Source organism: Catharus ustulatus, chromosome 1, assembly GCF_009819885.2.
Source record: "Catharus ustulatus isolate bCatUst1 chromosome 1, bCatUst1.pri.v2, whole genome shotgun sequence".
Taxonomy (NCBI): Eukaryota; Metazoa; Chordata; class Aves; order Passeriformes; family Turdidae; genus Catharus; species Catharus ustulatus.
The window spans coordinates 4,222,932-4,247,644 of NC_046221.1; the positions used below are offsets into that span (position 1 = coordinate 4,222,932).

General features: G+C 45.7%; 1 protein-coding gene across 2 annotated transcripts in view; it reads right to left on the minus strand.

The window, feature by feature from the left end:
• The window catches only part of PLCD1 (phospholipase C delta 1), a 50,075-nt gene that overhangs the window by 11,857 nt on the left and 13,505 nt on the right, over positions 1-24,713 (minus strand). For both annotated transcript variants that reach the window (XM_033076673.1, XM_033076664.1), the window contains exons 3-8: positions 14,667-14,895; positions 9,915-10,044; positions 4,957-5,185; positions 3,682-3,883; positions 1,755-1,899; positions 629-778 (exon numbers count right to left, since the gene is read on the minus strand). In XM_033076673.1, coding sequence (XP_032932564.1) covers positions 629-778; positions 1,755-1,899; positions 3,682-3,883; positions 4,957-5,185; positions 9,915-10,044; positions 14,667-14,895 — 1,085 coding nt within the window. The remainder of the gene's footprint in view (positions 1-628; positions 779-1,754; positions 1,900-3,681; positions 3,884-4,956; positions 5,186-9,914; positions 10,045-14,666; positions 14,896-24,713) is intronic.

A 24,713-nucleotide genomic window follows, 5' to 3' on the forward strand; every position in this document is an offset into this window, starting at 1 on the left:
GATTGTTTTTCTCTCCTTTCTCCCCTGCTGACTGCCAGCTTTATCTCACCCACAAGCTCCTTCCAGCTCTGACTAGGCATGTTCATCCAATTTGAGCAAAGAAATGCAATTTAAAGGGAACTGCAGCTAACTGTACAGAGTCTGTTTCTGCAAAGTGCTAAGAAAGACAGAAAGACAGAGAGAAAGCACAAACCACATAGGTGGAAATAGATTCATGTTTCCTTTTGGCTCCTGTTTTGGACACATATTTTTCCTATCAAGATTCCATTTCCAGTTTTTTCTGTCGGCTAATGATTTTACAGTGGTGGCCACTGCTGAGGGCTGTGTCTCTCCTTCCTCTTGCAAGGCCAGGGCTCAGCTCCCAGCCTGACAGCTGCCCTGATTCCTGGGAATCAAAGGGACATCTCTAGGCAGTCTCCTGCTTCCCTTTTTCCTCCATGGACATCTCCATCCCCACCAACCCCAGTCATTCCCAGTGGCTACCCCAGGACATTTTGTGTCTAACACACCTTCAGGCCACTTGCAGTGGTTTTCTCCTCGAGTTTTGAGCTTTGCACTCAACAAGAAGAAAAACCTCCCTCTTGTCCAACCCTCAGAAGGCAGAAAGTGCTGGAGTGGCCTTGCTTACCTCTGGGGAGGGGAACTGGGATTTGTTTCCATCCACTGGGGCAACCAAGAGCATGTCCTGCAGGATGGAGGTCAAGTGCTGGGCCATGACCTTCTGCTGGTCCACGCTGCAGTGGTTCTCCAGGGAGAGGATGACAGGGTAAGGTGAGGTCTGGAACAAGACAGCAACACACACACCATCAGTGAGTTCTGCATTTCCACCAGCCTGGAGCAATTGGTGTGAACCCCAGGGCTGTTTTCTCTGGGAATGAGTGTGTCAACAGCAGGTGGATATTTCCTAAAGCAAGGATTTGTTAAAAATGGACAGATTTAACTGTGCAGTAGTTACTCAGATCTGTGCTGATGCCTTCCAGAGATGATGATCCAATGGAGAAGGCACCAGGATGGGTCAGGATTGCCTCTCACAGAATTTCTGGGCACTCCCTGTGCCCACCTTCAGAGGAAGGACTGGGAATGGGGCTTTAAAATCACAGAGTTTGCTCAAACCCTTAAGTGATATCAATCCTTCCTCCATTCCTGCATAGGCCTGATCTGGTTCCCTGTGCCCCAGGTCATTCTGTGTGCTGAAGGCATTGTCACTATTGTCACTGTCACTCCTTTACGGCCCCAAACAAAACCTGACACCAGATCCTAAGTGCACTGAAGGAAAACAGCAGAGAGTCCAGAGAGTTTGGACAGACCTAAGATTTTCTGAAGCCTGCTGCCATACAAGACTCCAGCCCTGCTCTTCCCTTTTAAAGCAGAATAAAAGCAGTCCTTCACATCCAAAACATTCACATGGGTTCCTCAAAACGAGAAACAGACCCTGAGACATCAAATCCACATAAGTAATGGGCTTGCTGGTGTTTCCCAGCAGGTAAGCTCAGGATTTTGGGCACCACTGTCCTTGCAGTGGGGTCCAGGATGCAGCTGTGCTGGCACAGGTTCAAACTCATCCTCAGATGTGCCCTCCCTGTCCAGCAACCTCCAGGAATGGATCTCTGCAGGAAGCAGAGCACAGGTGCCTGGACAGAAGGTCACTTTTTGTCCCCATGAGAAATGCTAAGGTGAAGCTTTCATTGCTTCTGCTCTGTGCTGGAAGAGCTCTACTGGGCTGTGCAACATGAGAAGTTGTCCCTCATCCTTACTTTGAATGCATAGTTCTTGATGGCCTTAATGACATCACTGAAGAGGATCTTGGAGGTGAGAGTGTAGCCGTGATAAATGACGGGCTCTGAGTTGGGGCCGTCCCAGCAATCCAGCTCCACACAGCGACAGCCTTTGGTCAGGGCTCTGGAAACAAAAAGGGACCTGGTTGGCTTCTACACCTTCTGCTCCATCTCCAGGTGAGGGCACATCAGGCACAGGTGCTGCCTGGGAAGACTGAAGGAAGTTCAGCGAGCAAGGGAGAAGAAAGGAGCTTGGAAAACCAGGAAAGCAGATAAAGGATGGGATGAGGTGAAATCAGTGTCAGCAAAGAGAGCTCAAGGTTGAGCAAGGAAAGCACAGAAGGATCTGAGAAATAAGGTGGTGAAAGTCCAAGGTAGGATTATCCAAAGAGTAAGACATATTGAGTGCCAGATGAGAAAGGACACTGATGAATGTGCCCCAAGTCTTTCCCCAAAGATGGTGAAGAGAAGAGAAAATCAAGAGTGGCTGCAGGAGAAGAATGACAGTCAGCCTTAGAAGCCAGGTCTCAAAGTTTAGATGATGTGATTTCTTCATCTAGATCTGATATGACATAAGGGATCAATCCTCAGAGCTGGGAGGAAGGGAGGGAGCTGTGGGAACTCCACCACAGCTGAGGAGACTGCTGGGGACCAGTTTCCTAAACTGACTCTACAGACTGAATTCACACATGGAATTCCCACCTCTACATATCCATACTTCCATTTCAATTTATTTTCAAATGTAGATTCCCCAAATCCCACCCCCTTATCTATCTAGGAGGTGATCTTGTCTCTTTCCAGTAATTCCCTAAACATTTCAGATTACACAGCTCCTTTAGCTCATTGCAATGGCATCACAGAATGGTTTGGGTTGGAAGGCACCTTAAAGACCATCCAGCTCCAACCCCCTGCCATGGGAAGGGACAGCTTCCACTAGATCTGGTTGCTCAGAGCCCTCTCCAATCTGGCCTTGAACACTTCCAGGGATGGAGCATCCACAGCATCTCTGCAAAACTTATTCCAGAACAATGGGATTTATTTTTTTTACTCTGTACAACCAAAACATACATCTATAATTTTAAGACTCTATAAGATGAATTCAAAGAGCTACTGAGAAGTAACTTGTGCCAAGTTTCACTCTCGACACTTTTGACTCTGTGACTCCAGTCAGTCATTGCTCCGGTGAACAAGTCATAAACAAAGGCAGGATTGCAGCTGTTGGCTGGCTCATAAGGAAACACTGATAAAACAAGGAGTAAGGTAAGGTGGGTGTGCAAATCACTCAAGGTCACTGCAGCCATCTGGCCGTGAGACATCAGCCACTGTTAAAGGCAGACACAGGCAACACCTAATGCTCAGTGCAGGGCTGCTGTGGGAATATCTGAGAGGGTAAAAGGGGATCAGGTGTAAGTTCTGATCACTCACCCTGCTCCACCAGCTCACATCTCACCTCTTTTTTTTTTAATTGCTCAGAAATAAACCCCTGCATGGCTGTGGGGACAGTCCCTGCCATGGGCCTCTCCCAAAAGGCAGGGCAGAGCATAAGCACCACGACACTGTGCATAATTTTGGCTCCTTCCAGACCTGCAGCTCTATCCCAGGAATCTTTGTATCTTGTAAGCTCCTGGCACTTTCTCATGCCACATTTTGGGGAATGCTGTAATCCAGCCTCCATGTGACTACAGATATTTTATACTGCTTCCAAATTATTAATTATACATCCTACACTCAGGTGGACAAGATGAGACTTGGGTCAAAGAGCTGTGAAAAGGAGGGCACAACTCACCTGGAAACACGAGCCAGCCCACATTACCTGGTCTGGTGGGAAATTGCTTCATAAGGAAACACTTATGTCTTCTACAGGAAAGAGGTTAACTTCCAAAACACACCCAAACACACTCCTCACCTGATATAGGCCTCTGTGCTGCTTGGCCCTGTGATCTGGTCCTCCATGAGATAGGTGTTGTGTGAGGATGACACCAAGTAGTGGCTGAGAGGTTGGGTCATGTCCTGGTAGACTTTCCTGTGGGAGGGGTTGAATATGTTCCCCTCATCTGACAGCAGGTACATCAGGAAGCCATCCTTGGTCATGGCGTTGCCCCTCTTGGCTGCCAGGCAAACACAGAAAGCCCCACACTGAAAATGTGACACCACCAGGTCGTGCCACCACCTCCACCACGGAGCCTCTGATCCCCAGCAGAGCCCAGAGGCAAAAAGTGCTCCCCAGGCACTCAGTAAAACCAGAGATATTGATGCTCTCCAAACAAGGATGACACCTTCAGCTGCCTGAGAATGCTTTTAAAGCCCCTTCACAAGCGTGGATTTTTATGACACTTACTGTCCTTGATAACATCTTTAAAGTGTCAAAGGCAGAGCTTACCTCATCTGTCTCTAGAGATTTACAGCATGAAAATCTCCATTTCAACCCAGAGAAGGTGTCAGATGTCTAAACACAGCCAGATAAATCCTGTCTGGATTATCCAGTGAAATACATGACTTGCAAAGAGGAAACACAAAATTACTCCCTGTTTTGAGGGACTGAACTAGATCTCAGTCTAATCCTAAAGCCTGACAGCTGCAAAATCTTGTCCCTCTCCTGAAGGAACAGCAGGACAGTGGAAAACCAGCCCTGATTCTGAGCTGGCTCTTTGAACACACCCTCCAAGGGGTTCCAGACTGGTGATTCACCCACATTCTGAGCACACAGACAGTTCAGTGACTGCCTCCTAAGCAGCTGTCACCTCCTTGGTCTCTCCTCAGAGATCTCATCTGCACATGGCTTTACAGGTGCCCACCATCAAGGACATCTGCCTCCACCCCAGCTTCTGGAGAACACAGATATTGCTACAGCCTCACCCTTGAAAAGCTACATGAGGTCTTGGCAGCTGAATAACCCATCTGAGCCTTTCCCTCAGGATCTTCATCATCCTCTAGTCAAACCTGTATCAATCCCTCTCCTGCTGCTCAGCGCACCCAGAATAAAACTGAAGAGGGAGATTTCCCAGCTCTCCTCTGCCCTCCCCTCCTAGAGCTGTAATGTTCCCCTAGGAGAGTTGTTTTAGAAGCAGCTGGGGAGAAAATAACACACACAACTGCAGAAAAAAGACCAGCAGCAATGCAATTCACAGTTCATCAAAAAAAGCAAGATTTTGAAGCAAACCAGCTGTGGTTTTCAACCTACCTCTTTCGTTGGGCTCATATCTCTGAATTAAGGCAGGGGCAGCAACAACAGCATCTTCTTCCTGCTGAATCTCATAGAGAAACCTCACCAGGTTCTGGCAGGACATGAACCCTTCTGGGTCCGAGTACATTTGGAAGATGCTGTCTATCTCCTTCCTCTCTGTCAGTATCTTGTAAAATTCCTCTATCTCATCATCCTCCAGAGCCTCTGTTTTGGACTTGTCACAGTGCTGTAAACGTAGAGGGGAGAAGGAGTGAAAACCTTCTTTCCTTCTGGCATAGGCCAGCCGTAATCTGCACCAGGGCTACACAACGCAGAACACAAAATAATTGCAAAGAGTTACTGGCCAGTGAGTGAGGAGCATGGGGTCAACGACAATGGTTCTCATGGACAAGGCCAATAGTCATTAAACACTTAAATTATTAGCATTTGTACATTATCAGTCTGCTCAAAAGTACCAGCCTTGAGTTCCACTTGGTGTGCTTCAGTCAGGACAGCTCAGAATAATCCAAGCACAAATCAAGGGTCAAAAGAAATGTAATTCTTAATCTCAGGAGGGAATAAAGGGAAACAATTACAGTAATTTCCCAATTATAAGCCGCACATCTGGGTGTCAGCAACTGTCTGGGGTTACAACACAGAGTGTGATAAAAGGTATCTGTTCTATCACCATCTGTTGAGGGTGGGGCAGTGATCCTGATCTCCGTGGGAGATATTCTGTTAATGGGCCATCCATTGAAACCAGGCAGGGCAGTGTTCTTTATCTTTTCACAACCCATCCTTCCTCCAGCCAGTCATTTTCTGCTCATGGCCATTGAGTCCCACTGTGGCACTGATAAAATTACTGCATCCCATTGGGAGTTGCTCCAGCCAGGGGGAAGAGCCCAACATTTCTTACCAAGATAAAACAGAGGTTTTGGGACACTAAGGGAGCCCCTTTCTCCACTGGACTCCAGAGGAAAACCGGATTTCTCCACATCACCACTGGACCTCCAGAGGGAAACTGCACCTTGTACAGGAGCACTGCTCCAACTGAGCCACATCTGTCACTGCAGGAGGATGCAGCCACCATGGGATGGGACTGCTGCCAACACCCTGCCTGACGGGTGTCAGGTTGTACTCTGACTTTGTCAGGGTTTGGGGTTTGTTCTTTGTAGTACTGTATTTCTATTTTAATTTCCCTAGAAAAGAGCTGTTATTCCTAATTCCCCTATTTTTACCTGAAAGCCCCTTGATTTCAAAATTATAATAATTTGGAGGGAGGGGGTTTACATTCTCCATTTCAAAGAGAAGCTCCTGCCTTTCTCAGCAGACACCTGTCCTCCAAACTAAAACAGCAACTTTTCGTTCTTTGTCCATATATAAGCCACACCTGTTTATAAGCTGCACTTTGGGTTCAGACCAAAATTTTAGTCAAAATGGTGTGGCTTATAGTTGTGAAATTACTGTAAATCTTTTCAACAGTGATAGAGAGTATAGTGAAAAATCCAGGGAGTTAAGTGAACAGAGCCCTCCCTTTGACCTTAGTGGCTCAGACCTCAAGAGGCTGTCAAGACTCACAGCAGGGCTGTTTGCAAAAATGGCATCAAAAACAACCTAAAACCCCACAAATGCTAAACATGTGCATGTTTAGGCATGAAAAAATCCACCTCTCCATGGAAAATTTCCATTCTCATCCAAAACCTGCCATGTAAAAAAATCCCCACAGATTTCAAATCAGATATTATCTTCTCACAAGGAACTGTAATTCAGATTCTCCATCTTCCTCTGGGGTTTGAACTTTTCCAGTAGATACCATCTCTGACAGAGCACCACAGCCAAGGACTTGATTGACCATGAAAGATGGGGAGCTTGAGATATATATGCTAATGTCTCCATGAAGGACACAACTTTTCCAATAACAAGTTTTTCCAGTTTATTTAAAATACTCCCAAGTTGAATTTTTCATCAGAAACCACTTTTCTTTTTTTTTTTTCCTGTGGCAAATCCTGATATTAATTTTGTTGTTTGTTCCTAGCAGAATTCTTCAACTTGTCAAGCCAGAGGAATTAAATTGCTTTCCATCTTTGATCCCCTGTGACTGATAGAGCTATTTTCCTGGCTTTTATGATGAAAATGCCTGTTTTAGTTTAACCAGTCATCACACTAATCTCAACCTAGCTCTGCCTGTGATCTCAGTGATGGCCATGGTGGCTTTGGCAGTGTCCCAAGATGATAATGAGGGACTTTCATCCCCTGCAAATCCTTCACTATCTGTTTATGGAGCACATATAAAACCAAAGAACATTATCATGATGCCTAGCATTTCACAAACTGAAGTGACAGAAAAAAAAAGAGTTCAACTTGTCCTGACTTCAGAACCTGCTGGGTAGAAGCTATGGGCCCTTCTCAGGGGTAGGACAACCTGTGACAAGCTCAGTACTACAAAACACCTCCAAAATAGGTTTGGGAGTTCAAGAACTGCCTTTTCCTCACTGTCTTCCATATGATCCTGTGCTGTGGCTCTGGCAGATCCCTCAAGCTAAGCTGAGCATGATGCTTAGCAACTGCAGAAGGAATATAAAGAGGGAAAGCAGCTGGTGGAGATGGCAGGGATGTCTGTGAATTACAAATGTTCTTTTCTTTAAGACATGACAAGGAAAATGACAAGATATTTCTTCAAGAAAACTGGCATTTTAAGTGGTGTGCCTTGGGATATTTATTCATTAGTTGCCATTAAAGGCTGTTGAAAATAGGACAATAACCAGAGTCAAACTCCAGGACAGATCAGATGCATGGTATAAAAGTGGGCTTCTTCTGCTTTGGTGACAAAATGTCCAAATTAGAAAGGGAATCTCAACCCAAAATCCTGTTTTACCTCCTATGTATCCATCACAAGCCATGAGTCCTGAATGACCCTTGGCCTGCCAGCAAGAACACCTTCCTGATGCATCAGAATGAATATTCAGGTTGAAATGAAGTGAGCAATGAGAGCAGCTTTGCACAATTTCTGGTTGCATTGCAATGCGTTTTACTCAGGTGTCTCAAACCTAGATGTGGACACATGTGATGAAAGGCAGGAATAATGTGAGAACATGCCCTGCAGCCCCCACCTGAGCCCCCATCACCCTTCCTTCCTGTGACTAAATGGAGAAAAACTCTCTGAGACAGAAAAGAACACCCTTTAATAGGCTGTAATGCCCTGGTCCATCTAAGCTGAGGCAGGATGCAAACTGAAAATGTAATTGCTTTAGGAGCAAGACAGAGCCTTCCTGGAGGCAAATCAGTCCTTGGGAGATCTGAATTAACCTCCAAAGAACCTCTCTTCCCAGTGGCTATACAGGAAACTTAACAATTACTTGTCTAATGATGGCACTTCAACTAACTACCTGCATTTCAATGGGTTGAATCAAGGTTTAGCAATTACTTGGAGTCTTTAAGCAAAAAGGATTCATTTCATCAAGTTTCCTCTCCTAGAGCTCCCTTGCAACTATTGTGACAGCAGAAGACTAAATAAGAGGAGACTGTGCCTCAAAAAATACTAATAAAAAAACTAAAATAAAAAAAAAAATCCCCAAGAGTGATTTTTTTTCCCCCCAGGTTGTTGGTGTGTGAAGATGTGGGAATGATTCACCTCCTGTATGTGAGATGTATCCTTCAGGATGAGGAGATTCACACCCTGGTCCCCACTGCCTTCACCTGCACAGACTGCAAAGGAAGTGTTGGGAACAACTTCCAGTGGAGACATGCAGCTCAACCAGTGGATCCCCAGCCTTATTTCCACTCTTCCAGCATCTTCCTGGGCAGGGAATAAAGGATGGGATGCACCAGCCACAGCAGGCAGTGCAACAGGAATATTTTGTGAGCTGAAATTCTTTAAGATGTGCTGATGACCTTCTCCCTAATTCCTGAGGAGTTACCAGAGAGATGTCCATAAGGAAACCTGGACCTGCTTTGGGGGAAGACTGCCTGCCCACATGGAGGAGCAGAAAAACTCCTGCCCAGTGCCCAAAACCACCCACGTGTTTATCACTGATCAGAAAAAAAATTTCTGAGACTGCACACCCATTAATTCAAATCCTGCTTCAGACAGGATGGAAGTTTGGAAATTATCCAGATGTTTTATCTCACCTCAGCAGGATGGATTCTCTAGAGAGAAACCAAAAGCTTAACAACTGAGGAAATTTCATCCCTTTCTTATCTTCTGATAGGCTCAGCCAAGCTGAATCTTGAGAATTTAGAAGTGTACATCCCTGACCAGATTAAATATGCCTTGGGAGTATTAAATCAATCAGACTAGTCCTGCCTTGGGTGCATTGTTATGTATCTACCATGAACCTTTCTTAACTTGCACTGTTTTGTTGCTGGTTGTTTTTTTTTGGGGGTTGGGTTTTTTTTGGGTTTTGTTTTGTTTTTTGGGTTTTTTGGGGGGTTTTTGGTTGGTTTTTTTGGGGTTTTTTGGGTTTTTTTTTTTTTTGGGTTTTTTGGTTTTGGGGGTTTTTTTTGTTTTGGGTTTTTTTTGGTTTTTTGGGTTTTTTTGGGTTTTTTTTGGTTTTTTTGTGGGTTTTTTTTGTTTTTTTGTTTATACCTGTCAGTCCTCTTAGAAGGAGAGGATCTGGGTTCACAATTGCAACCAAACAAAATTCAGGCAGGCTTAGGCATTGACATGCAGCTGTGGCACACAAAACTCCTGAAACCCCTGGGACTTCACCTTTGTTTCCCTTTTTCTTGCATTATCCATGTTTGCATCTCATTTTCTGCTTCGTGGCAAAATTAGGCAACGACTTTGAAGAAAGATCTTAACACACCCACATCAAAAGCATTGTGCTGGCCTAACTTAGTGAGAATCAATTATTCTGAGCAATAAATTACTGAGCACCCAAAGCTGAGAGCCTTTCCTTGGTACAAGAAAAGTTCACTTGGTGAGGTGTCCATGACCTCAGCCAACAGCAAACCCTTTTTCTGCAGGCTCCCATTACCTGGAAAATCTTCTTGGCATGGTAGTCATCGACTTCAATGTTCACTTCTTTCAGGAAGTCTTTGAGCTCTTTCAGGCTCATCTTGTTGTCTTTGTTTTTGTCAGCTTTCCGCAGGCAGGTGTGAATCCAGCTGCAGGGGGATGTAAGGAAATCTTTCCAGGTCAGTGCCTAGCCTCAGCAGCTAAATACCTTCTGCTGCACATAGCAGGGGGGAAATGCTCTTGCACAGGCTCTGAGCCACTCTCCAGCTGCTGAAAATCAGCCTGAGCCCCCTGAGCAGCTGACACCAGCTCACCTTCTGCTCCCACCGAGCACAGCGGTGCCTTGGCAGAAGGAAAACGTGCTGTGGTACAACTGATCGGGACCTGGGACAAGCTTCTCACCATCTGGCCAAGGCTGGATCAGCTCTCTTTACCCTGCAGGAGTTTCTGGCCACAGCCAGAAACAGTTTGATTTCTCTTTTATGACAGAAAGTACATTCTGCTCCAGACGGTTAAAAGGGGATAAAGGAAAGAATGAAAAGAGCTCCCAAGAAAAGCTTGGTAAACTCATTGTCATGGATTTGTTCAATATTCAGTGTGTCACAGTGAACACTGAACTCCAAAACAAGTATCAACAATAATTTTTGATCTCACTATCAGCATAATTTTAGGGATTTCTACTTTTATCTCCTAAGAACTTTGTTGTGAGTGGAATCCAAACTTTGTGAGTCCTGCCTTCTTCTCCTGATGGAATGCACAGGCTCTGTTACTGTGCTGTACTGTGATAATATTTCAGAAGAGCTTGGGTTTTAATCACTTTAGTATATCTATGGATCTGGAGTAACTGCTATAAGAATGATATTCTTAATGTGATGTCAGATAATTTGAACTGGGTCTCCCATTTTCTTTCAGTCTCTAAAATCATGTTAGGCAATTGAGACACTGCAGTTTGAAACAACAAAAAACCCCATGCTTTTTGCATCATGGAACTGACTGTCTAATTTGCTTTACTGTCAAGTAAGAAAGGGCATCCAGAAAAATATCTACTTTTCAATAGGAAAAAAATGATCAAAGTAAGAATTTGATCTCCAAGAATAACCTTCCATGTCTCACATAGGAAACAATGCTTCAAACTCATTCCAGAAAAACTTCCAAAAAAATGCCCAATCTGAATGTTAATCAGAGAAAAGCTCAGGATCAGCAATAACAGCTGAGGCATATAGTGTTGTAACATTTAAACTGGGCTTTTCAAAATGACCCTGAAAAAGGGTATTAACAGCCTTAGGGGCTGTAAACATAACCCTGAAATAGTGTTTACCAGAGCTACCCCTGCATTGAAGTATTTCCCAGTGATGGAGATATGTGTAAACTGTTAGTGAGTTTTGTTTGTCTCATGGAAAGTTGAACTTTCTGACTTTAAAAATCTTGGCAGGTGCTAAGCAATGACCTCACCCCACATCCGTCTCAGCCTGGTCATATTAATATTCCCCTTCTTTAGACATGGAAACCAAAATAAAGAGAGGTTGCATTTCCCAAGGACACTCCAGAGCCCTGAACCAGGGTCTGGCTGGGTCTGATTCTCCCCAGAAAATCCAGTTTGAGTCATGCAGCTCCCATGAGCAGAGGATGCTGTGATGGGACAACCCAGCCCTTCCACCAGCTCTGTCCCAGACAGGGTCAGCTCAGACTGTCACCCTGGTGCCACCCACTCAACCTGACCCTGCACCTCGGGTCCCCTTCCCAGCCTTCCCTAAAAACAACAGGCAGGAGGAACGCCCAGCTCTGCAGGGCCAAGAGGAAATCCAGTCTGCCACAGCCAGAGGTGAGCAGTAGGGGTGGATAAAACTGCTCTTTTGTGCATAGAAACGAATGGTTTTGTGCTAACCTCATTTTTTAAAGAGTCTGCATAATTTCCTCTGATAATGAGCACGCAGAGGTCGTGCACAGACTCTCTAGAAAGCAAAATGTGGGCAGTAAATGCATCTGCAAAAGGGTATGCCCAGGTCCTACCTGTGAATGGGGAATGTTTTTCTCTTAGATCCCTTCCCAGAGGGAAATCAGAGAGCCCAGGCACACACAGTGGGTCCTCTTGCTGCAAGGGCAAGCAGCAGAGAGAGAAAAATGAGAGTACAGACAACAGAGATCTCAGTACATAGCAGCATTCTGGCTCCAAAATACCCAAATTCCCCAAACATCTGGATCCCCTCGGCTTTGGGTGAGCTTAGAGGAGCTGGATGAACAAAACACTCCAACTGGAAGTGCTCTCCTCTGGTACAAACACCATTTCTCAGTCCTGGCTGTGGGTCTCCCTTTCAGCTTCTGCCCCTCTGTGGGCCAGAGTGGACAGGCAGAAGCTGCTCCCATTTCTGTACAAAGCCTGCCTCCTGCCTCTTGTTTTTAAAGGATATGCCAGCTCCAGGGCTACCAGTTTTCTCTTAGCTCCAGCCATCCCTCTTTGGTTTCTATCTGGCAGATATCCCATGAATGTGCTCAGAAGAGAAATGCTGCAGAACTTCTGGTAAGTGCTTTCAAACCAGAAGAAAAGCTCACACATAAACCCCAGAACCCAAGCAGACAGTGCCACCCTGCTCAAATGAAAAGTCCTCTATTTTCTGGTCTAAAGTCTTCCCTCTGCAATATCTGCTGAATTATCTATGCCAGCTTGTTGCAAGGTTGAATCTGAGGCTTATTAAAACAGAAATCTGTGTATAAGAACATCAGAAATGCTCATCAAGCATGTGGGAGTTTTATCTGAGTGGGAATACAGGACTGGAAAAATACATCAGACACTGAATCCAGTCCCTTTCTACCACAGGCAACTCCACTGAATTCCAAACTGAACGAGCCCCATCTGAAACTAGCAGAGTTTTTGCTTTCAATCCTTGTTTTCAAAAACTTGCACATTCCTTACTTGCTTTGCAAGGCTTTGGGAGGCTGGAAAAGATGCCCTGAAATTCTCCAGTCATGGGGGACAGGCAGGGGACACAACACTTCTCATCTCCTGACTTTTCCCCTTCTGTGCTCACAGATGCAGAGAACACTCCTGAGCTTTAAGGAAGATCTGAGCAAGCCCACGCTGCCAGTGAAGGCAGACTAAATTTAAAATCCCAGGCTTTAATTAAACATCATCAAATTTCAAATGAGAAATCATGCTGTTCTGTAATTCCAGGTTACGTTAAATGGCCTGAGACAAGCCCAGATTGGAAGCCAGCACTGCACAGTAATTACTCTTCCAGAAATATGGTTTGCCTACCCACCCTATTTAGCTTCAATTCTGCTTTCCAAAGACAGAAAGGCACTTTTCCATGCTGGAAATTTACAGCCTTCTTCCTTTGCAAATGTCATTGTTATTTTTCCCCCCTTAACAATCTTGTCTCTTCTTACAGGCAAGTTTTTCAGCAATATATTTAACTTGATATGCTCCAGGGACAACTTTCTCTAGCCTAGATTTTTCCCCTACACACTGTGGGGTGGCTGAGGAGTGACCTTACAGCCCAGAGCTTGAAAAACCATCCAAAAAAGACACTCATAAATGCAGGAGATAAACAGGACATCCCAGGCACATCAGAACTAATGGAGTCTGATTCCTTTAAGTGAACAGCACTGCGGCTGTGAAAATGCTTCTCAGACCTCAGAGAATACACAGAAGAGCAAAGCCTGATAAAAGCTCAGCATTTATGCACCATCTCCTTCTCCATCAGTACATTATTACCCAGCACAGAACCCACATGGAATGAAGACTTAACTGAGGGCACGACTTCCTGGTGCCTGCTCAGACTTCAGCTCCAGCTTTGTGATTTTTCCCAGCTGAGGATTTTGCATCTCCCCTCCTCACTGATGTCTGGTGTCAAACAAGCCATGAAGCCCACCCAGCTTTCTCTTCCCAAGAGTGATATCTGTTTTCCTCTCTGATAGCTGAATATCTACCCTTGGAAGCTTAAAGGAACCTCATATTTTACGATTACTGTGGTTTTGTCAAAACAGGGTGAAATCAGCCAACAGCTTCAGATGTCACAATCAGAATCTCAGACACACAGTGGGTGAAGAAAATCCACCCAAAACTGCACCCACAGATATTCCCTCCTTTTATACATGAGACCTCTGTTTGCAAAGCAACTTATTGAGTGAAATGCAGCCCCAGGGAAAATTCTCTGTGAATTCAGCAGAGCCAGGATTTCACCCAATAAACAACTCCTCTCCATTTCATAATCAATTCACTCTCCTGCTCTGCCTTTTCCTTTCTGATCTCTGCATTGTCACTAGAGCAACTGCAGATTTTTTTCAGGGTAAAACTTCCTCCCATGCTGAGGCAAATAAGGAATAATTTCACTCAAGTCAGGGGAGCTACCCTGGAGTAAATTTGGCAGTGAGAAGAGGAGAATCAGTTCCCTCTCCTTGTATTACAGAGAAGCACAGTAAACAGTGGGGGCTTTTCATGCCTTGCCAAGAAGTGCCTGTCCTGGAGTTTACTGCAATGTAAGTGAAACAGACCCCTAAAGAACACAAAAAAGGTAATGATTGTTTTATCTGGAGCTCCATGAAAGAGGGAATTCTTTGCTTAAGGAGCCACATTAAGCCTGACTCCACTCTTGCTGGTATCAGTGTAAAACAGAGGGAAAAAGCACTGGAAAGCAGGGAGCTTGCCTGGGTGCAAGAGAAAAAAAGGAGGAAAAAGGAGGGGAAAAAAGGAGGTTAGTCTGCTATCCCCACCCACACGGAAAGACAAGTGCATCTTTGTCCGTGATTAATCGCTTTAGAAGGCAAAGGATACTGTTGGAGTTTCTGTTTCTGGTTCATGGAGTTGCTGTGGGCTATGATTTTCCCAAGGCCGGTGATCCAGTGGTTGGCATCATCCTCTGAACTCGCAATGAGGTCCAGGTTTTTCCGCTGGTCTTTGAAGATGATGGAAAAGCAGCGATACTCCGGGACATCCTTGGCGTATTTTTCCATACCTTCTGTTTTATGGCCTGACCTCACATCCCGGATATCTTCAATGGAGACTGTGGAAAGAAAGCAGAGCCTGCTGTCAGCAGGGGTTCAGTCAGCCTTATCTCTGCTTGGTGAGGGATATTAAAAAATTACTCTTTCTCCTCTTCCTGAAAAGTTCCCTTCCCTTTTCCCCTTTCCCCAAGCTTTGGTACTAAAGAAAATTCAACCCCAAAGGACCAGAAAGAGCAAGAAACTTTAAAAAGAAAACCTATTTCTCCATGTTCTTTATTTAATGAAGGAGCAGAATATGCTGTAGGTGCCATACTGTGATGTCCTGTTCATGAGACACAAATCACAGCCAAGAGTTTGGTTCCAAGTCCTTGGAGCATCCCTGATTTGAGCATCCCTTGAGAATGGGGAGAGTGGAGCTGTGCCTCCCTGTCAACATCACCCCACAGTAAAATCCTAAAACCACAGAATGGTTTGGGTTGGAAGGGACCTTAAAGATCATCCAATTCCAAACCCCTGAAATGCACAGGGACATCTTCCACTAGACCAGATCACTCCAAGCCCCATCCAGCCTGGCCTTGAACACTTCCAGGGATCAGAGATCCACAGTCTGTCTAGGCAAAATAAGAGGTGACTTCAATAGGAGGGTAAGGAACAAAAATGTCCTCCTTTAGGTTGCAAAAATAGTGAGAAGGTAAAATTTAAGATCCCATCTGTTCCTCTCTGTCATGGCACTGCAAATTAAGGAGGCAAAGACCAAAGCTACAGAGCAGTCTGGTGTCACCCATGTTCCATCTTAACCCCTGTCAAGGGTAGCATTTATCCTCCTTGCTGCAAGAAATCAAAACACTCTCTTCAAGATCATCCTTCCCCGCTTCCATCTCTGTTCTTCAGTTGGTGGAAATGAACCCTGAAGTTGCTCCAAGTTTGCAAAATGCACACCCAAGGCAATCCAGAAGGAGCAATGTATAAAGAGACCTTTATTAAATAAGTAGAAGTAAGAGAGACAACCCTAAAATGCCCTTGAGAGCAATGCCCTCAAACTGGGCTGAAATCAGGTGAGCTCCCAGCAGCACCCACAGCCTCCTTTTGTCTTTCTTGGGTCACTTCATACAACTACAAAACTCTGGCACAGGTTGCCCTGAGCAGCTGTGGATGCCCCATCCCTGAAGTGTTCAAGGCTATGTTGGATGGGGTTTGAAGCAACCTGGTCTGGAGCTCTGTTAAAAAGCAGTGCATGAATATAAAACACCCCCAAAGTTTAGCTGAATGGGAGAAACTTGCCTTTAAACATCCATTTCACCATTACAATGCCCAGTTCATTCAAAGTCAACACTGGAGAAAAATCCAGCTCAGAACCCACCTGCACATTTTTTGCCTTAGGATCATCCAAAATTCATCAGATACTCATTAGAGGTTTGAAAACTTTCCTTTTTTTTTTCCCCAGAGCAGTCATGATAATGCTCAGCTGCTGGGGGAAAAAAAAATAACTGCAAAAAAAACCATTCAAAATTTCAGTCTTCAAAAATCACTGACTTTCCAAAAGCAACACTTAACATTTGTTTCAAGTTCCCACCAGATGCTGGGGTGGTCAAACACTTCCACAGCACTTTGCTGGTTTGGTTCCTAAACAAGAACACACCACGAGGAGCTCCCTGGGGCTGGCAAAGCTCCTCCCTGACAATGAGCTCTTATCTCTGTGTGGTCCTTGATTATCACTTCCTAAAAGCCAACAGAGGGGAGGGGAGGAAAAGGTTGGGTTGGGATGGGCTGCTGTGGAATTATGTTATTTACCTTCAAGTAAGGTTATGGGTTTGAGTAGTAAAACCAGCTTAAAAAAAGAAAAAAGGCTGCAATTCCCCCACAGCTGGCCCTTCCTGGTGACCTTGCCATTTAACCAGGACATTAATCAAATTATAGCACTTGTGCCTAAGGTGGAACTTCACCTTTAATGAGGTGGAACTTCACCTTTAATGTAAAGCATCTTATTGTGTTTGGCCAGATTTAGTTCAACCAGAAAGTCTAAAGTTTATTTAGGCTACCCTTATAGCCAGTGGGAAATAAAGCATCTTTTGGAGCACAGCTGTTCTGTCCTGTTCAAACAAAAACTTCAGGGTAAGGTAAGTTATACCCTTAAACCAAGGCTCCAGTGGACCCTTGACCAGAAAGGAAATGCAGGCTGAGCATCTCATATGCAGACTGTCCATAATATGGGATTCTCCTCCTCTCCAGATCTCTTCTGCTTATGGCAGTGAAATGGAAGGATCATCCTGTTATTCCTCTCCACCTGCCAGCTGCTCACCACTGCTTGGCTCACAAGAGTTACCGTCCTACAGGATGGCTCCTTAGCCTGCTTGTGCAATCAGTCCCTAAACTTCAGGTTGGCAATGGCCTGGTGTTTCCAAGACCAGAAAATCTGATGTTAAATATTGGAAATTTAGAATGGATTCTTTGGAAACCATTACGTGGCTGCATGAATCCACTGGAAAAGAGAGCTGTGTGGGAGGAAAAAAAAAGATTGAAAACCTGTGTCTGGAAGGGCTGCCTTGATCTTTTCAGGGGGTGCTGAGAAGAGGATGATTTTGATAAAAGAGCTCCTCAATACAGAAAGGGTACAAGGAAGGCTGAAGAGCAGGACTGATGCCTGTTGTAGTCACACAAGAGAGAAGGAGAGAAACCATCACCACAGGAACTATTAAAACACAGGGTAAGGAAGGACACTTTTTATAGCTTTCCATAGCTCGGTTGTGTGTACTGTTTTCATCTATCAATAAAAAAGCTGAAGCCAAAGGACTCAGCCCAAGCCATCTGCTAAAGTTATCTCTTTTCTGGAAAATCTTAACCCAGCATGAGTACTTTATCAGCTGCTCCCAGGCAGTGACTGCACTCTATTAGGAGCCCCTAACTGTGTGTTCAGCTGAGCTATCTGCAAGGAGAAATCAAAAATAACTGGGGGACAGAGATGTTTCACAGCAGAGGAACACTGGCAGCAAACAGCCATCAATCACAGCTCCCTGCAGCCTCCCTGCTCCTTCCCCATCACGCCACAGCGGGGAGATAACCACAAGCAGAAGAGAATCTGGAAAGTTTGCATCTACTCCTGAGTGTTTGTGTCTGCTGAAGAGGTGGTTTGTAGAGAGCCCAAAACATGACACACAGCACAAGGAAGGCTGTGTTCTTCCTGGCCACCAGACACCGACTCACACAGGTTACGTCCTGGTCAGCCCTGCTGGCTGCTGAGGATGCTGCTGGACAGCCAGAGGCTCCCCACTGACACAGACACACAGCAGCCTTCCCTGGAGCCAGTGAACTGTCTGAACTGCTCTCAGGGAGATGTTGAGAACTTTCTTTCTAGCCCTCCTTTCAGTTTTCATCACTGGCTCCTGCTCTTGTGCTTCTGCCTTACTGATTTTCATTTTTTTGCCCTTCTCCTCTTTCACCCCTGGCATAAGCAGGCAGGGATGACTCAGGCTCTCAGGATTCTTTTGACAGCCCAGGGTATTTTCAAGCAACCAAACATGTATCTTTTGGGTATTTCTCTGTATTTGGATTTCTCTCTTCATGGCTTTCAAGAAGCTTGGGGTTACACTTGTGAATCTCCTCCTGCAGAAGGAACACCTTCTAAAGGAAATCAGCTGGATGATCTTTAAGGTCCCTTCCCACCCAAGCCATCTATGATTCTGGTGTAGAAGAGCCACACGGATGACCCTGACAATATTCCTAATGATGAAAGCATTTGTTTGAGAGAGGAGCCCTGGCCTCTCCATCTCTTCTCTCATCACTGCTCCACAACTGAAATGTCCAGACTGTGCTGGGAGCACAAGCAGCAAACTCTTTGGTAACCCTAAGGAACAGAGGGAAAGGAGGAGCAAAGGCAGAGGACAATCCCTTTGTTTTCCTCCTGCTTGATAGGCAGCCCTGTGACATGAGACATTTTGTCAGGAGTATTTGTCAAGAGAGAAAGCAAGAAACTGAACCTGCACCTCCTGCTAACTACTGAGCATGTGAAGGACAAGGACTGGCAGGTGTTTTTCCTTTCTTGTGCCATTGCTGGTGAAGCAGCAGAGGAGGGGCACTGCCAAAACAGCCTTCCCTGAGTTACTCCTTAGGGAGGAGGGCAGCTTTTCACTCAGGGGGAAGAACTCAGATCCTTTCCTTATCCCACCCCCTGTCAGTAACAGGAGATCTGTGCAGCCTGTGAATGTCTGTGCAATTCAGTCACACTGAATTACTCCATCCCACTCTAATTAGCTCAGTAAGTCACTTCTGTTTACTGTCAAAAAATGCAGATGAGGAACGTGCCGAGCCATGCAGAGCCCACACACCATCCTGCATGTCTGCAGAGAGGCCAGACCCTCCCCAGCTCCCCCCAGCTCAGCATCTTGTCAGGAACAGAGGAAAGCTGCTGCCTGACCCCAGCACCATCCTGCAGAGACACCCCACGGTGTCACAACACGCTGAGTGTGCCCTGTGTGCTGCTTCTCGCTTGGGTTTCACCCCAGAAGAGCCACTCAGCTGATTTCAGTCTCACCAGGGGTGGCTGATGCTCATGGCCAAACGCAGTTGGGATCAGGACCTTTGCAATCAGCAGGAGCTGAGCTCTGTCAGCCCTCCCTGGGCTGGGAACGCCAAAGGCAATCCATCACCCTCCTCCCTGAGGGATACTTTAACATCCTGACTCAGGGGTGGGTTCAGCATGAGCCCAGCCCTGCTGGCATTGCTCTTTCACCTCCTTGTGTGTGAATTACAGCAGATCCCAGCTGCTGATTCCTCATCCATCCTCTTCTCCATGCCCCTCCACCGACACGCTCAGCAGGTTGTTCTGACTCCAGATCTGCTGCACAGCAGTCTGCCCTCATTGCTGGCAACCAGTGATACAATACAATTGTACAGGTTGTTTGGAAATACCCTTTCACATAAGGTCTTTACCTGATATGAAAGGTCTTTATATGGGTACAAAGTCCTTCAGTCTACCCATCGTTGAGGCATTGAAGCAAAGAGTGATCTCTATTTGCATTCCTTCCACACAACCAGGGCCCTGCAAACTATTTTGGTGACCAGTTCCTACTTCCCAGCCATCACAGCACGGCTAAATTTGGATCTGAGGCTCCCAACACTTTGCATTTAACATATGCTACAGAGAATAGGGTCAATATTTGTCAGCGTCCGCCCATGATGAAAACCGTCCCCGCGCCGCCCGCGGTGGCCTGGTTCAAAACTCAATCAGAGAAACAGGCAGCTCTGCATCTGAAAGGACAGGCTGCATGGCTTGAGTGATTTTGATAAAAACTAACGAGACCTGCAGACAGATGGCTTTGTTTTCACAGCTGACGACCGCCTTGCATAACGCGTTCGCATCAGCAAATATTTTTCCAGGGATAAAGACATGTCTGACCACAATGATTCCTCAAGAAGCTGCAGAAGGAAGCTGTTGGTGCAGCCAGCTACCTGCTGTGTGCACACAGGTTGCTGAGAGTTTCTGTTGACTTTAGACACTTATCAGGAACAATTTCAAGCTTTTGCTTCGTGACTCAAGCAAACACAAGGCAATATTACATCCTTCCTGTTCTTCTGCAAGTTCAGGACATTAATTCAACGGAGACAATAATTTATTCTTCCATGAAAGTGATATAGAATGTTCACTGCATGGTGTTTTAAGGATATTCATAAATTTCACAGCAAGCCAAAAGCAAAGGAAAAAGTTTTCTGCTCAACACTGGTACTAGTTTATAAACATAAACCTTCCGTACTATGTTTAAACCAAGCAAAAAATATCCTATAACTGTGCCCAAAACCCAGAGGAACAGAAACAAATTCTGTGCATTTTAAACAGTGAGAATTAGTAATCATCAGATCAAAAAATCAATTTCATGACTTTAAGGAATAATACAGTCATCACTGGCAACACTCACCTCCTAAAACTGATTTTTTCACGATTATAAGCTGCACATTACAATACAGAGTGTGATAAAAGGTATATGTTCTATCACCATCTGTTGAGGGTGGGGGCAGTGATCCTTACCTCCGTGGGAGATATTCTGCTAATGGGCATCCATTGAAACCAGGCAGGGCATTGTTCTTTATCTTTTCACAACCCATCCTTCCCCCAGGAGTCATTTTCTGCTCATGGCCATTGAGTCCCACTGTGGCACTGATAAAATTACTGCATCCCATTGGAAGTTGCTCCAGCCAGGGGGAAGAGCCCAACATTTCTTACCAAGATAAAAACAGAGGTTTGGGACACTAAGGGAGCCCCTTTCTCCACTGGACTCCAGAGGAAAACCGGATTTCTCCACATCACCACTGGAGCTCCGGAGGGAAACTGCACCTTGTACAGGAGCACTGCTCCAACTGAGCCACATCTGTCACTGCAGGAGGATGCAGCCACCATGGGATGGGACTGCTGCCAACACCCTGCCTGACGGGTGTCAGGCTGTACTCTGACTGTGTCAGGGTTTGGGGTTTGTTCTTTGTAGTACTGTATTTCTATTTTAATTTCCCTAGTAAAGAACTGTTATTCCTAATTCCCATATCTTTGCCTGAAAGCCCCTTGATTTCAAAATTATAATAATTTGGAGGGAGGGGGTTTACATTCTCCATTTCAAAGAGAAGCTCCTGCCTTTCTCAGAAGACACCTGTCCTCCAAACTAAAACAGCAACTTTTCATTCTTTGTCCATATATAAGCCTCACCTGATTATAAGCCGCACTTTGGGTTCGGACCAAAATTTTAGTCAAAATGGTGCGGCTTATAATCATGAAATTACTGTATTTTAATTAAAAAAACCAAAAAAACAAAAACAAAAAACCCCAAAAAAACCCCTCAGCAATAGTAGTTTTTGCGTAAAGCTTTTGGCCAGAAAGGGAAATATTTCAGCTACAACTCCTGACGTTCTCTCCTGACTTCACTGCTCGTGACTCAAGGATGCAGCCCCAGTGATTCATCCCTGGTGCAGTGTTTGAAGCTTCTCAGGCTGCCACCAAACATCACCTCCCTGAGCCTGCAGGAGAGACACAGGGCAGGAGGTACCAAAGCACCATCTCTGGGCCCCACTGCAGCACCTCTAAACTAAATTGACTCGTTCAGCCTTTTCCTTCTGCTTCTGAATTCTGTTTCTCAACCAGCTGCTCAAAAGGATGATTCACTGGAAAGTTTTCAACCATCCCCACAAATCCCCAAGTTGAGAGAGTTTTTAAAGGGATTGAATCTGGCTTAAGTGAGCTCACACTAGGGATTACAGCTGGTTTAAGAAAATACTTTCAAAAATCAATTTCACTGAAAGCAGTAAATGCCTTTTGGCTTTTTTTTTTTTTTTTCATCTACATGGGATCTGATTTTTGACCACAGCTAAAGGAGACAGTGCTGCTGCTCTGCCCCCTTTGGCTCTCCTTCCTCACACCACAGTGATGCTCAGCACTGAACTGCCTCAGAATGAACTGTTTTCCCTGGCACAAATCTTTTCTTTACCCCAAAACTGCTAATCCAGCCACTTTAACCCTGTTTCTGGAGGCCAAGGAGAAAGCACTGTAAAAGCCTCATGGGCCAAAGAAGCATCCACCCTGCCATGGCCCTACACATCAGTTAGGATAAATAATGAGAGCAGCAGTGTGTTTGTGGACCTGCTTGTAGCTCAGCCACAGGAAGGAGCAACCTGTGTGGTGAAAAATGGATTTTTAAAGGTGCTTCTGAGCAGCCCTTGGTGCCCAGCATCCCTGCAATTCTGCTGCAGGCAACCAGAGAGTACACACAGGGCAGAACATGATTATTGGAAAACTGACTTAAGGTCAGTTAACTGACTTAAGCTTCGAGGGCTTTTGGAAAAAAAAAAAAAAAAAAATAGTGCTCTGGGCCCTAAACGGAACATCCTGAAAAATAAGGAACTATTGACAATAAGGAAAAAATGGATTATTCTATGAGATCAGAAACAATCTTGGAAGGACAGCTTATCCCCAAAGCCCTGTTTGGATAATGCAGCTATGAAGTTAGTATCTAATTTTAAATCCCAGTTGTTTAAAATAAGGACAACAGAGGAAGGTACTGCCCCAGGTATCTGATCCATGCAACATCTGCTCCTGTCACAACTCTGATAGTGGGGTTTTTGAACTTCAAACATCTGAGATTCTCCTGCCAAACCTTGGCAGCCCCCAGTTTTATCTACTGGACTCCATCACACAATGGTTTACAAATAGCTTTTCCACATGCTCATAAGAATACCAACAGGAATAACAAGAAACCATCCAAACAAAAACACAACCTTTAGTCTACCCAGACTTCCCTCCTGTGAGGTGCATCATCTCTGTCAGATGCTGCAGATAAGATTAGACCTGCTGCTAAACCTCCCAATTTCCATCCTGCTCATCCTTTTCTCCATCCTGAAAACAGAGCTTATCTGCAGCTTTAGAAAGGCTTTGTCCTGGAGAGCAAAGCCAGTGTCTGTTAACAAGGAAGGGTGACCCTCTGCAGGCACTCACCCTGGGGTCCCTGATTTTGGGTCTCAAATCATGACCCTGCACTCTTCCTCTGATGTGAGAGCCTTCACACTGAACCAAATGAGAAGACAGATGTGGTGACAGAACCAGAGGCCACAACTCTGTACCTGCACCCAAAGCAGCCTGGTGAAGTTAAAACTCCAGAATAAAACTCAACCACAGTGATCACTCTGAAAACTCATGAGTGGAAGGTCTCAGAGAATCTATAAAAGAGAAAGGCAAGGAGAAATATGACCAGAAGGTTGAGGGAAGTGATTTTGTCCCTCTCCTCTGCTCTCATCACACAACACCTCCAGTTCTGCAGCTCTGGGTCTCCAAGGATGTGAATCTGTTGGAGCAAGCCCACAGGAAGCCACAAAGATGCTCCAAGGGCTTGAGCCCTTGCTCTGGGGACAAGCTGGGAGGGCTGGGGGTGTTCAACCTGAAGAGAAGCTCCAGGGAGAGCTCAGAGCCTCTCTCAGTACCTAAAGGGGCTGCAAGAGATCAGGGGAGGGACTTTTGACAAGGGCCTGGAGGGATGGGACCAAGGGGAATGGCTTCACAGGGTTAGATTAGTTATAAGCAGTGATTATTTACAGTGAGGGCACTGAGGCCCTGGCACAGCCTGCCCACAGAAGTGTGGCTGTCCCACCCCTGGAAATGTTCAACTCCCTTCCAACCCAAACCATTCTGTGATTTTAGGGAAATGGATCTCTTTGATGTTCTGGCTTAGGACTTGGCAGGGGTCAGCACTCATTTCTCTTGGTGTGTCCAGAGCCCCAGGGTGTCCCCCCAGCCCTCCCAAGAGTTTGGCACCAGGAGTTCAGGTGCAGGCTCACATCCTGCCAGGACACAGCCTGGCCAGCTCCTACAGCCAGCCTGGACAAGCTCTGCCTCCACTGACTTGTCTCCATTGCTGTTATCCTGATGACAAAATAAAATCCTTTTCCTGGGAAAGGTGTGCCTGCACAGAGAGTGAAGGAGCAGGCACATGCTGTGAGCCATCAGGTTCCACTGCTCCATCTCCACGTGTCCCTGAGGACACTCCCAGGGCACAGCAGCTTCTCCTGCCCACAGTGGCACTGCCTGTCTCCAGCAGTGTGGCAATGCTGGCTGTGCCCAGTTACCAAAGTGTACCTGGAGTGCTGTAAATCAACACCCACACAGACACACCCCCAGCCTGTGCTCAGAGCCCAGCTCAAGGCATTTGATCTCTTCATTATAAAACAGTCACAGTTTCAGCCCTTCTCCACAGCACTGCCACAGCCATGGCTCCCCCAGGGCTTCTCCAGGCAAACATCAGGGTCCCTGAGGCACAAGGGTCCTTCCCATTTACCTCCAAGGACTAGCTGGGGTCAGGAGTGATGCTGTAGGTGCTCTCAGACCCCATAATTTGGAAACTGCAGGCTCAGA